The 13,786-nt window shown below is 44.9% G+C and overlaps 1 protein-coding gene across 1 annotated transcript; it reads left to right on the top strand.

Annotated features, from left to right (window-relative positions):
* The first annotated feature begins 548 nt into the window (after window positions 1-548).
* Window positions 549-3,645, top strand: PEF1 (penta-EF-hand domain containing 1). Its single transcript, XM_061360849.1, has 5 exons — window positions 549-595; window positions 792-975; window positions 1,440-1,595; window positions 2,091-2,234; window positions 2,779-3,645. The coding sequence occupies exons 1-5, from the start codon at window positions 575-577 to the stop codon at window positions 3,006-3,008; spliced, it is 735 nt and encodes a 244-aa protein (XP_061216833.1). The 5' UTR covers window positions 549-574; the 3' UTR covers window positions 3,009-3,645.
* Window positions 3,646-13,786: the final 10,141 nt, after the last annotated feature.

Raw genomic sequence — 13,786 nt, 5'->3', positions numbered from 1 at the left:
CCCTCTGATGGGGAAAGATGCTGAGGAGATCCCAGCTCCTATTCCAAAGGATTCCTAGCCCTGATCTGTGGATCTGGCCCTGCCTCAGGAGCAATCCCAGACAAGCTCATGTGGAGAACCCAGCACTGACCCAGGTGTTCCCAGTCGTGATCTGGGGCAACCCCAGACCAGCTCCTGGGGAGATCCCAGCTCTGACTTGGCCCTACCCCTGCTCCCAGGCTGATCCCGGCCATGCTCTTGGGTTGATCCCAGCTCTGCCTCTGGGGACGTCCCGGACCAGCTCCTTCGGAGTTCCCAGCCCCACTCCCAGTCTGATCCTGCCCCTCTTCCTGTGCTGATCCCGGGCCCCATCCCGGGTAGATCCCAGCCTTGCTCCGGCCATGATCCAGAGGGAGCGGTGGGACCCACCTCACCTCCCTCAAAGGCCATTGCCGCCTTAAGGCGCCTCGGCGTTTGGGCTTACTCCCGCCCCGCCCAGCTGAAACCCCTCCCCGAGAGGGGCGGGGTCATTGCGTGACCAATGGGCGTGCGTGCCTCCCGTGGGGGGCGTGGTCAGGGGAGCGGAAGCTGTGTCATGGCGGCGTACCCGGGGCAGGTGAGGCCGCGCCGGGACCGGGGTCCGGAGGTTACGGAGGGGTCCGGGTCCGGGTCCGGGTCCGGGTCCGGGTCCGGGTCCGGGTGAGCGGGGGCGCGGGGCGCGGGGCGCGGGGCGCGGGGAGGGTGGCAGCGCGGCAGCGCGACAGCGCGGTGCCCGGTACCGGCCGCACACCCGGGCTCTGTCCCCTCCGCAGGGCTTCCCCGGCGCAGGACCGGCCCCCGGCGCGCCCCCGGCCGGGCCCTACCCCGGGGCTCCGTACGGCAGCGGAGCCCCCCCAGCTCCCGGGGCTCCGTACGGACAAGCCCCGCCGGGGGCACCCTACGGATCGCCCGGCTGCGGGCCCCAGCCCGGGCCTTACGGAGGAGCGGCTCCCGGCGGTGAGTGGGGCTGCGGGGCTCAGGAGACCCGGCCGTGGTCGGTAGCGAGCCCCTGGGGTGGCGCTGCGGGGGTTGGGGTGTTCGCAGCCCCGTGCCCCTTAGCCGGCTCGGCTCCGTTCACCCGTAGGTGAAGCTGAGCCCCGGTTTGGTGCGTTAGGATGTGCAGGAAGGTGCTCAGGAGGCTCCAGCCCCGAGCAGCACCCGTTAAACCTCCTGACCACGCGTCAGCGTCCGGGTTTATGCCCCCGAGTCGTGCCGGGGGCTGGTGCGTGTCGCCTCCGGAGCCCCCAGGGGCTACGTGCGGAGCCCTGGCGCTCCCAGCCCGTTTCCCTGGGATCATCGGGCTGTGAAACGCCGCTTACAAAGCACTGAGGCCCTGGTGCCTCTGAGCCACCGCCGGGACAGAGCAGGCAGCGGTCGCTCCGAGGGGAGGGGGGAGCTGCTGATGGCCTCTCCCCATGCAGGGAACGCTCCCCCGGGTGTGGACCCGGAGGCCTTCTCCTGGTTCCAGGCGGTGGATGCCGATGGCAGCGGGTACATCTCTGTGAAGGAGCTGAAGCAGGCGCTGGTCAACTCCAACTGGTCGACGTTCAACGATGAGACCTGCCTGCTGATGATAAGTGCGTCTGGGGGCTCCCTGCCCTCCTGCTGCTCCTCGTGCCGGTCTGTCAGGGTGAAGCCCAGCCCAGGCCGTATTCCCCTGTCTCTGGGTGTCACTTGGGCAGCTGGTCTGTAAGGGCTCTCTGGAGCAAGAGCTGGGCAAATCAGGGAGTTGTGAGCACCCTTTTAGTGTGGGACATGAGTCAGGGGCTCAGAATGCTGCTTGGGAAAGGGAGCCCAGCTCCACCCGAGCCCCTTCTCCCAGAGAGCCAGGAGGAAAGGGGAGAATGCTCCAGTTTTGAGCCAGAGTCACCCCATTCCCCTGCATGGCCCAGCATCAGGGCTTGGTGCCATTTCCTACCAGCCTCTTGGGTGCTGGTTGATCACAGCTTTAGGGGCCAGAGCTGGGTGCTGGAGAGCCATGCACAGATCCTGAGCTCTCTGGGAGTTTCTGCAGTGCACCCTTGCTCCGTTCCTCACTGCTCTGCTCCTCCTCTCTGCTCGTGCCTCCTCAGACATGTTCGACAGGACCAGGTCAGGACGCATCGATGTGTACGGCTTCTCAGCCCTGCTGCGCTTCATCCAGCAGTGGAAGAACCTCTTCCAGCAGTATGACAGGGACCAGTCGGGCTCCATCAGTTTCAGTGAGCTCCAGCAAGGTGGGTGAGAGGCAGACACCAACCTGACCCCTGCTGACACCAACATCTGCTTCTGCTGGTGTTTATTCCCAGCCCAGACTGGTGCCGTCTGAGCAGCAGGGCTGGGTGAATCTGAGCTCAGCTCCTGGGGTGCCTCCCATGCAGTGGTGGTGGAGCAAGGAGCATGCTGGGCTTGCTGAGCCAGCCACGGCAGAGCTGGCACTGAGCCTTCCCATGGGACAGGAGACGAGGAGCCCCAGCAGGATTGTGGCACAAACTTCCTTCCTTAAGGAAACCCCAAATGCCCCCTCAAATGGCATGCGGTTAAGGCCTGTTTTCTGGGAGGAGCTTTTGGGTGTGTGTGTCTGATGGAGGGGAAAAATGTCTGGAATTCATGCCTTTAGTTTGGTTTCTCCCTTGGGAGAGCCCTGCCTGCACACACCCGCTGCTGCAAGGGAAGCCGTGGGGCGGTGGGAGGTGGGCTGTGTGCCAGCAAGGGGCAGGCAAGGCGCAGTCACTCTCCCTCTTGTCAGGGAGGTTTAATCCAAGTGTTTCTTGCTCCCAGCTTTCTCCCAGATGGGCTATAACCTGAGCCCCCAGTTCAGCCAGCTGCTGCTGGCCCGCTATGCCCAGCGATCGCCCAGCCCCAGCATCCAGCTGGACCGCTTCATCCAGATCTGCATGCAGCTCCAGAGCACGACCGACGCCTTCCGCGAGAAGGACACGGGGCTGGTGGGCAACGTGCGCCTGAGCTACGAGGACTTCCTCACCATGGTCGTGACTCGCATGCTGTGATGCCCCTGCTGAGGGTGGGGAGCTCTCCTCTGGGATGTGACCAAGCTCTTTTCCCAGGGCAGCTTTCCAAGGATCCCTGAGCGCTTCCAGGACCCTCCTGGCTTCGATTCCTTGTCCCCACTCAATGGCAGTAGATGCCTCCATGCCAAACTGGAACCTGGTTCTGGGGCCACACTGCAGGGTGGGACAGCCAAAATGATAGCCGGTGCTGTGCCTCCTGGGGAGTGCTTAGGTCTTCCCTTGCCAGACACAAAATCATCCTTAGAGCCGCTTTGTGCTGTCCCTTGGCTTGGTGGGATGTCTGCAGTGGAACAGCCGCATCTCACTGCGCTTTCAGGGACTCTCCAGTGCCCAAAAGCTGGGCCTTCATTGGAAAAGCAGCAGGAAGGGTTCAAGTGATGGCAGAGCTCATTCTTCCTCACCTCACAAACGGCTCTTCCTGCCCACGAGCACTTCCAGCCCCTCCGATCTGCTGGAAGTGCTCCAGCTTTCCTGAGCCCAGTTTCTCTCTAGGCCACGCTGGATCATTGCCCCCGTTGTTGCCAATGTGCGTTTTGATGCGTCTCTGCCAAAGCCAAACTTGGAAACGGTTTAGAGCTTCTTTTTACAGCTTTTGAATAAAGGGTGATGTGCACTGGCTGCTGAGTGGTTTGTGATTGCATGGTCCTGCCTCCTGTCTCCCCCATGAGGCCGGCAGCAGCTCTGGGGCACATCCTGTGCTTGTAGCCCAGCTCTGGAACTGGTTTTTAACCCAGTTTGTGTCAAATCACAGAAAATCAGGTGCTGGGGTCTGCTGCTGGGGTGCAACCAGGAATGTAAAGATTTAGCCAACACACAAGTGTTTTCCTAGGGTTTTGAAATGGTGTCTAAGCGGTTCTCCTGGAATTGGGCTTGTTGAGAAGCTGAGGTGCTTTTGGAGACTGTCTATTTGAAGGAATATTTATGAAACAAAACAGTTAAAACCCAGGTAATTTACCTGCAGCTTGTAGAAGGTAGGTAAGGAAGAAAGAATACCCAGGGAAGTGTATGTATGCGCAAACACCACCCTGTGCACACATACACACTTACTGACAACCCTCTGTGGATGCATGTATACACACAGGGCTCTGTGCACATGTATGTATACGCATATATAAATATATATGGAAATATATAATAATGTATGTCTTCTATAATAAATACATAGATAGACAGGGGTGTGTGTATATGCACACAGGCCCTGTGCACATGTATGTATAAATACATATATGGAAATACATAATAATGTATGCCATATGTATATATATACATACACACATAACAAATATACATATATGTATATACATACATATGTAACAAATATACATATATGTATATACATATGTAACAAATATACATGTATATACGTACATACGTATATACATACATATGTATATACATACATATGTAACAAATACATAGATATGGGGGGGTAGGTGGGTGTATGTACACACACAGAGTAACAGACAAGCCTGTATATACATGCATATATAGAAACCCCATACATACAAACAGGAACCCCGTGTGTACACATACCTGCACACGTGCACTTACTGATATGGGTACACGCGCACTAACAGGCACTGATGCACCCAGAAACACACCCCTATGTGTGTATACACAAAGTAAGACCCTCGTGTGAGTAGATACACGCTGATAGAGGCCCCTATGTAGCCACACAAGCTGACACACCAAATGTATACACACATGTGCACGTGTGTGTGTGTTTGTGTGTGTGTGCACACACAGATGCTGCTGCTAATACAGAGCTGTAGGCACACACTCTGACAGGCATGGCTGGGTTTGTATACATACACACACAGACATATATATATATACATACACATGTGCCATAGAAGCACAGAATCACAGAACAGTTAGGGTTGGAAAGGACCTCAAGATCATCCAGTTCCAACCCCCTGCCATGGATTTTTACTGCATGGCTCAGCACAGATGGGCTCGGGGGGGGAGAACGGAGGAACCAGGGCACCGAGGGGATCTGGGGCATATATATATATAAACATATACACATATATAGATACACACATATATACATACACAGACACTGTTGGGGTTCTATTTATATGTATATACACAGTGCTGGGGTTTTATATACATATATATATATGTATAGACACACAGTATGCACACCCACAACTATACAAAGTGCACAGGCAGTGCTGTTTGAAATCACACTGTTCTCTGTGTGTATAAAGTATACATATATGTATCTATCTATAGACAGATTAAACACTGTGTTTGCATATATATATATATAATAAATCTCAGAAAAAAACCACCTGGCACTAACAGTATCTGTTTGAGTGCATGTATACGTATACACACTTATATATATATATATAAAACAAAACCCCAGCAGTGTGTCTGTCAGTGTGTGTGCATGTATGCGTGTAACTAGATAAAAAGCAGTGCCTTTTAGCTTGTGTGTGTATCTATAAAAACTCCACAGTGTTGGTCAGTGTGTCCCTGTGTGTGGTTGAGTTTATGTGCATTTATATGGTTTATATTTATAAATCCACATACAAAATTCCAGCAGTCTGTTAGTGTGTGTGTGCTTGTGTGTGTATATATATATATTAAAAAAAAACCCATCATTGTCTGTGTTTGTATATATATATATAAAAAATATAAAAAAAACACCACATCAGTGTCTGTTAGTGTGTGTGCATATGTGTATATATATATAAAATAATATATATATTAAAAATATATATTAAAATATATATTAAAAAAACAAACAGTGTCTGTGTTTGTATATGTAGACATAAAAAAAGCCCATCAGTGTATATATATGTGTATATATATGTATATATATGTGTATATATGTATATATGTGTGTATATATGTATATATGTGTATATATGTATATATGTGTGTGTATATGTATATATGTGTGTATATATGTATATATATGTGTGTGTATATGTATATATGTGTGTATATATGTATATATGTATATATATGTGTATACATATGTGTATATATGTGTGTATATATATACACATCAGTGTGTGTGGGCGGGTGTGTGTATGTGTATATATATGTATATATATATATATATATAAAAAAAACACTGTATCTGTGCTTGTGTGTATATATAAAAAACCATCAGTGTGTGTATATATATATTAAAAAATTTCCAGCAGTGTGTGTGTGCATGTATACATATATATATAAAACCCCACATCAGTGTGTGTATAAAAAACCCTGCATCAGTGTGTGTGTGTTTGTATGTATATATATATATATATATATAAAAACCATCAGTGTGTGTGGATGTGTGTATATATATATATAAACCCATCACTGCCTGTGTTTGTGCATATATATGTATAAAAGAAACTCCATCAGTGTCTGTTAATGTGTGTATATATATATAAATATTAAAAAATATCACTCTGTTCATGTGCTTACATAAATACATAGATATATATACATAAAACACCAACACTGTTTGTGTGTGGTGTGCGTTTATATAGCCCCAGCAGCATCTGTTCATTACAGTTCCATATATGTATAAGTGTATATGTATATATGTGTATGTGTCTATGTATGTGCATGTGCATATGTATATGAATATATGTGCTTATGTGTGTGTGTGCATAATGTGTACATGTGTGTATATGTGTATCTGTGTGTACAATGTTTAGACGTGTGTACAACATGAACATGTGTGTATAATGTGTGTATATGTGTGTGTACAATATTTATGTCTGTTTACAATGTGTACATGTGTAAACGTGTGTGTATAATGTGTGTGTATGTGTGTGTACAACATGTATGTGTGTGTACAATTTGTATATGTGTGTGTACCGTTTGTACATGTGTGTATAATGTGTATATGTGCATGTACAATGCGTATGTGTGTGTGCAGTGCGTACATGTGTGCACAATGTGTATATGTTTGTGTACAATGTGTATACATGTGTACAATGTGTATATGTGTGTACGATGTGTATATGTGTGTATGATGTGTATATATGTGTGTATAATGTGTGTATATGTGTGTGTACGATGTGTGTATGTGTGTGTAATGTGTGTATATGAGTGTATAATGTGTGTATATGTGTGTAGAATGTGTATATGTATGTGCACAATGCGTATATCACAGTATCACAGTATGTTAGAGATTGGAAGGGACCTCAAAAGCTCATCCAGTCCAATCCCCCTGCCGGAGCAGGAACACCTAGATAAGGTTACACAGGAACGTGTCCAGGCGGGTTTTGAATGTCTCCAGAGAAGGAGACTCCACAACCTCCCTGGGCAGCCTGGTCCAGTGTTCTGTCACCCTCACTGAGAAGAAGTTTCTTCTCAAGTTTAAGTGGAACCTCTTGTGTTCCAATTTGTACCCATTACCCCTTGTCCTTTCATTGTTTGCCACTGAGAAGAGCCTGGCTCCATCCTCGTGACACTCCCCCTTTATATATTTATATACACTGATAAGGTCACCCCTCAATCTCCTCCAAACTATAGAGACCCAGCTCCCTCAGTCTTTCCTCATGAGGGAGATACTGCACTCCCTTCATCATCTCAGTTGCCCTGAGCTGGACTCTCTCCAGCAGGTCCCTGTCCTTCTTTGACTGAGGGGCCCAGAACTGGACACAATATTCCAGATGAGGTCTCACCAGGGCAGAGTAGAGGGGAAGGAGGTATATGTGTGTATAATGTGCGTATATGTGTGTACGATGTGTATATGTATGTGCACAATGTGTATATGTATGTGCACAATGTGTATATGTGTGTATGATGTGTATATGTGTGTATAATGTGTGTATATGTGTGTGTACGATGTGCATATGTGTGTGTAATGTGTGTATATGAGTGTATAATGTGTGTATGTGTGTAGAATGTGTATATGTATGTGCACAATGTGTATATGTGTGTATAATGTGTGTATATGTGTGTACAATGTGTATATGCATGTGCACAATGTGTATATGTGTGTACAATGTGTATATGTGTGTATGATGTGTATATATGTGTATATAATGTGTGTATATGTGTGTGTAATGTGTGTATATGTATGTGTAATGTGTGTATATGCGTGTATAATGTGTGTATATGTGTGTACAATGTGTATATGTATGTGCACAATGTGTGTATGTGTGTACAATGTGTACATGCATGTACGATGTGTATATATGTGTGTATGTGTGTATATGTGTGTACAATGTGTATATGTATGTGCACAATGTGTGCAATGTGTATATATGTGTGTATAATGTGTGTGTCATCATCATGGCTTGACTTCACGAATGAAGATTTGGGAAGGGCTTTGCCCACGCTTACTACAAGTGCGCTGATGGCTAAGAAGGCCGATGTGGGCTAGGCAAATCCGGCTACAAAAAGCACAGCAGCAGGTCTCCTTGGGTGGTACAGGTGGGGAGTGAATCTTTCTGCATTATCTTTTCTCCTCAAGACTGGTTCTTCGTGAGCTCTCAAAGGAGTCAGCGGCATTATGTATGGTGTGCCTCCAAGTGTCCCGATTGGAGGCCAAGGTGGACCACTGATGGTAGTCAATATGGCCAAGGCTAAGGTATTGTGTCAGGGAGTCCTTATATCTCTTCTTTGGGGCACCTCTCTTGCGGCTACCGGTGGCAAGTTCACCATAAAACACAATCTTGGGGAGGCGGTGATCCTTCATTCTAGAGACGTGCCCTGCCCAGTGCAGCTGCAATTTCAGCGCTATGGCCTCGATGCTGGTGACCCCTGCCTGTTCGAGGACAGTGACATTAGACACATAGTCAGTCCAATGGATGGTTAGAATTGTACGGAGGCAGTGCTGATGACTCATGATTCAGACCCATATAAAACAGTAGACAATACAATGGCTCTATAGACACTGATCTTTGTACTTTTCTTCAGGTGTTTATTGCACCAGACTCTTTTATGGAGTTTTCCAAAGGCTCTAAATGCCTTTGCTATTCTATTGTCTATATCTGTCGATCGTGGCATCCGAGGAAATGATGCTTCCCAGATAGCTGAACTGCTGAACTGTCTTAAGCTCTGACTCGCTGATGGTAATATGGGGATGGCGATGATCTTCTTGGGGTGCAGATTGGTAGAGGACTACTGTCTTATTCAAGCTGACTTCCAGCCCAAAAACCTCAGCCACCTCTGCAAAGCAAGATGTTAAATGCTGCAGAGCTGCTTCTGTGTGTGTATATATGTGTATAATGTGTATATGTGTGTACAATGTGTATATAGTGTGTATATATGTGTGTATAATGTGTATATGTGTGCACAATGTGTATATAGTGTGTATATATGTGTGTATAATGTGTATATGTGTGCACAATGTGTATATAGTGTGTATATATGTGTGTATAATGTGTATATGTGTGTATAATGTGTATATAGTATGTATATATGTGTGTATAATGTGTATATGTGTGTACAATGTGTATATAATGTGTATATATGTGTGTATAATGTGTATATGTGTGCACAATGTGTATATAGTGTGTATATATGTGTGTATGTGTATATGTGTGTATAATGTGTATATAATGTGTATATATGTGTGTATAATGTGTATATGTGTGCACAATGTGTATATAGTGTGTATATATGTGTGTATGTGTATATGTGTGTAAGTGTATATAGTATGTATATATGTGTGTATAATGTGTATATGTGTGTACAATGTGTATATAGTGTGTATATATGTGTGTATAATGTGTACATGTGTGCACAATGTGTATATAGTGTGTATATATGTGTGTATAATGTGTATATGTGTGTATAATGTGTCTATAGTGTGTATATATGTGTGTATAATGTGTATATGTGTGTACAATGTGTATATAGTGTGTATATATGTGTGTATAATGTGTATATGTGTGTATGTGTATATAGTGTGTATATATGTGTGTATAATGTGTATATGTGTGTATAATGTGTATATAGTGTGTATATATGTGTGTATAATGTGTATATGTGTGTATAATGTGTATATGTGTGTATAATGTTTACATAGTGTGTATATATATGTGTGTATAATGTGTATATGTGTGTATAATGTGTATATAGTGTGTATATATGTCTGTATAATGTGTGTATGTGTGCACAATGTGTATGTAGTGTGTATATATGTCTGTATAATGTGTATATGTGTGTATAATGTGTATATGTGTGCACAATGTGTATATAGTGTGTATATATGTGTGTATAATGTGTATATGTGTGTATAATGTGTATATAGTGTGTATATATGTGTGTATAATGTGTATATGTGTGCACAATGTGTATATAGTGTGTATATATGTGTGTATAATGTGTATATGTGTGCACAATGTGTATATAGTGTGTATATATGTGTGTATAATGTGTATATGTGTGTATAATGTGTATATAGTGTGTATATATGTGTGTATAATGTGTATATGTGTGTACAATGTGTATATAGTGTGTATATATGTGTGTATAATGTGTATATGTGTGCACAATGTGTATATAGTGTGTATATATGTGTGTATAATGTGTATATGTGTGTACAATGTGTATATAGTGTGTATATATGTGTGTATAATGTGTATATGTGTGTATAATGTGTATATAGTGTGTATATATGTGTGTATAATGTGTATATGTGTGTACAATGTGTATATAGTGTGTATATATGTGTGTATAATGTGTATATGTGTGTATAATGTGTATATAGTGTGTATATATGTGTGTATAATGTGTATATGTGTGTATGTGTATATAGTGTGTATATATGTGTGTATAATGTGTATATGTGTGTACAATGTGTATATAGTGTGTATATATGTGTGTATAATGTGTATATGTGTGTATAATGTGTATATAGTGTGTATATATGTGTGTATAATGTGTATATGTGTGTACAATGTGTATATAGTGTGTATATATGTGTGTATAATGTGTATATGTGTGTATAATGTGTATATAGTGTGTATATATGTGTGTATAATGTGTATATGTGTGTACAATGTGTATATAGTGTGTATATATGTGTGTATAATGTGTATATGTGTGTACAATGTGTATATAGTGTGTATATATGTGTGTATAATGTGTATATGTGTGTATAATGTGTATATAGTGTGTATATATGTGTGTATAATGTGTATATGTGTGCACAATGTGTATGTAGTGTGTATATATATGTGTATAATGTGTATATAGTGTGTATATATGTGTGTATAATGTGTATATGTGTGTATAATGTGTATATAGTGTGTATATATGTGTGTATAATGTGTATATGTGTGTACAATGTGTATATAGTGTGTATATATGTGTGTATAATGTGTATATGTGTGCACAATGTGTATTTGTGTATATATGTGTATAATGTGTATATAGTGTGTATATATGTGTGTATAATGTGTATATGTGTGTACAATGTGTATATAGTGTGTATATATGTGTGTATAATGTGTATATGTGTGTACAATGTGTATATAGTGTGTATATATGTGTGTATAATGTGTATATGTGTGTACAATGTGTATATAGTGTGTATATATGTGTGTATAATGTGTATATGTGTGTACAATGTGTATATAGTGTGTATATATGTGTGTATAATGTGTATATGTGTGTATAATGTGTATATAGTGTGTATATATGTGTGTATAATGTGTATATGTGTGTACAATGTGTATATAGTGTGTATATATGTGTGTATAATGTGTATATGTGTGTACAATGTGTATATAGTGTGTATATATGTGTGTATAATGTGTATATGTGTGTACAATGTGTATATAGTGTGTATATATGTGTGTATAATGTGTATATGTGTGTACAATGTGTATATAGTGTGTATATATGTGTGTATAATGTGTATATGTGTGTACAATGTGTATATAGTGTGTATATATGTGTGTATAATGTGTATATGTGTGTACAATGTGTATATAGTGTGTATATATGTGTGTATAATGTGTATATAGTGTGTATATATGTGTGTATAATGTGTATATGTGTGCACAATGTGTATGTAGTGTGTATATATATGTGTATAATGTGTATATAGTGTGTATATATGTGTGTATAATGTGTATATGTGTGTACAATGTGTATATAGTGTGTATATATGTGTGTATAATGTGTATATGTGTGTATAATGTGTATATAGTGTGTATATATGTGTGTATAATGTGTATATGTGTGTACAATGTGTATATAGTGTGTATATATGTGTGTATAATGTGTATATGTGTGTACAATGTGTATATAGTGTGTATATATGTGTGTATAATGTGTATATGTGTGTACAATGTGTATATAGTGTGTATATATGTGTGTATAATGTGTATATGTGTGTACAATGTGTATATAGTGTGTATATATGTGTGTATAATGTGTATATGTGTGTACAATGTGTATATAGTGTGTATATATGTCTGTATAATGTGTATATGTGTGTACAATGTGTATATAGTGTGTATATATGTCTGTATAATGTGTGTATGTGTGTAAAGATCCCCAGAGCCGGTCCGGGCGGTTTTGTCCCTGCCCGCTCAGGTGCTGCCTGTGGCCACCAGGTGGCGCCCCACTCCACCCTGTGCGTGCTGCCCGCGGGTTGGGGGGGCCATGGGGGGCTATGAGGGGGCTATTGGGGGGGGCAGAAAATAAACAAATTCTAAAAACTAACACCCCCCATCCCCTCCCCCCCGTCCCCGCTGTGCCGGCTGCGAGGCTGCGCTGCCACATGTGGATGCAGGAACACATCTGGCGGTGGTTGCACATCTGCATCAAGTGGCCAGGGTGGCAGATGCGGCTGCGGGGGCACTTCTGCCGGCACCGGGATGCCTGGCTCTGGTGAACAGGATGGCTGTGATGGCCAGGGTGGCGATAGCGGCCCACCTGGCTGCAGTGGCACATCTGGCTGCAGTGGCACATCTGGGTGCAGTGGCACATCTGGGTGCAGTAGATCATCTGGCTGCAGTGGCACTGGTAGCCATGGGGTGGCTGCGGTGGCAGCTGCAGCGGCCACTGTGGCTGCATGTGCCCATGGCAGGCGCGGCGCTGGCTGCAGTCACAGGCAGCCAGTGGGGCCGGAAGGCAGCACAATGAGCGGGGACTTATCTCACCCCACAGCCCTTCCTGGGGCCCGTGTCCCCCCCCGGGAGGGGGCAGGCAGAGGCCAGCAGTGCCCTGCGTGTCCCCAGCAGCGCTGGGGCAGGAGCGGAGCCGGGGGCACCGAGGGTTCAGGCACTTTATTTACAAACAGTAAAAAGCAAAATAAATACCAAAAAAAGTCTTAAAAGTCCAACCCGGGGCAGGGAGGAAGGGGCGGGGGGGGGGACTGGGGCTGTGCTGCTGCATGGTCCCCAATTGTGGCCCCAGCAGGACAGGGACACGAGAGCTGAGCCCTCTCACGTCCCCAGAGGGGGTGGCAGGGGCCATAGCACCATAGGGACAGGCAGAGGGGACGGTGAGCACCCCATGCTGACCCCCGGCCCTGGGGGTCCCCCGGAGTTATTTTTCTCTCTCAGCCCCTGGATGAGGGGCGCTGGGGTGGGGGGGGCAGATACATGGGTGCAGGAGCCCTGCGGTCCCAATGCAGCGCTCCTCAGCCATGGGAGGAGGAAGAGGAGGATGAAGCCACCTTTGAAGGGCCCCCAACCGCCACCAAAGCCCAGCGGAGCCCAGGGCGGGGGGGATTAGTGGGTAAATCCCACGGGATGCAGGAGCAGCCCCTGCGGCACCCCCAGCCGCATGCCCCGTGCATGCCCCACTGCACCCAGCCGCTGCGTCAGCAC

The sequence above is a fragment of the Neopsephotus bourkii genome, unplaced genomic scaffold (assembly GCF_033783945.1).
Source record: "Neopsephotus bourkii isolate Nb327-2 ecotype Australia unplaced genomic scaffold, CSIRO-AGI_Nbou_v1 NB_1036, whole genome shotgun sequence".
Taxonomy (NCBI): domain Eukaryota; kingdom Metazoa; phylum Chordata; class Aves; order Psittaciformes; family Psittacidae; genus Neopsephotus; species Neopsephotus bourkii.
This window is presented reverse-complemented; position numbering and strand designations above follow the sequence as displayed.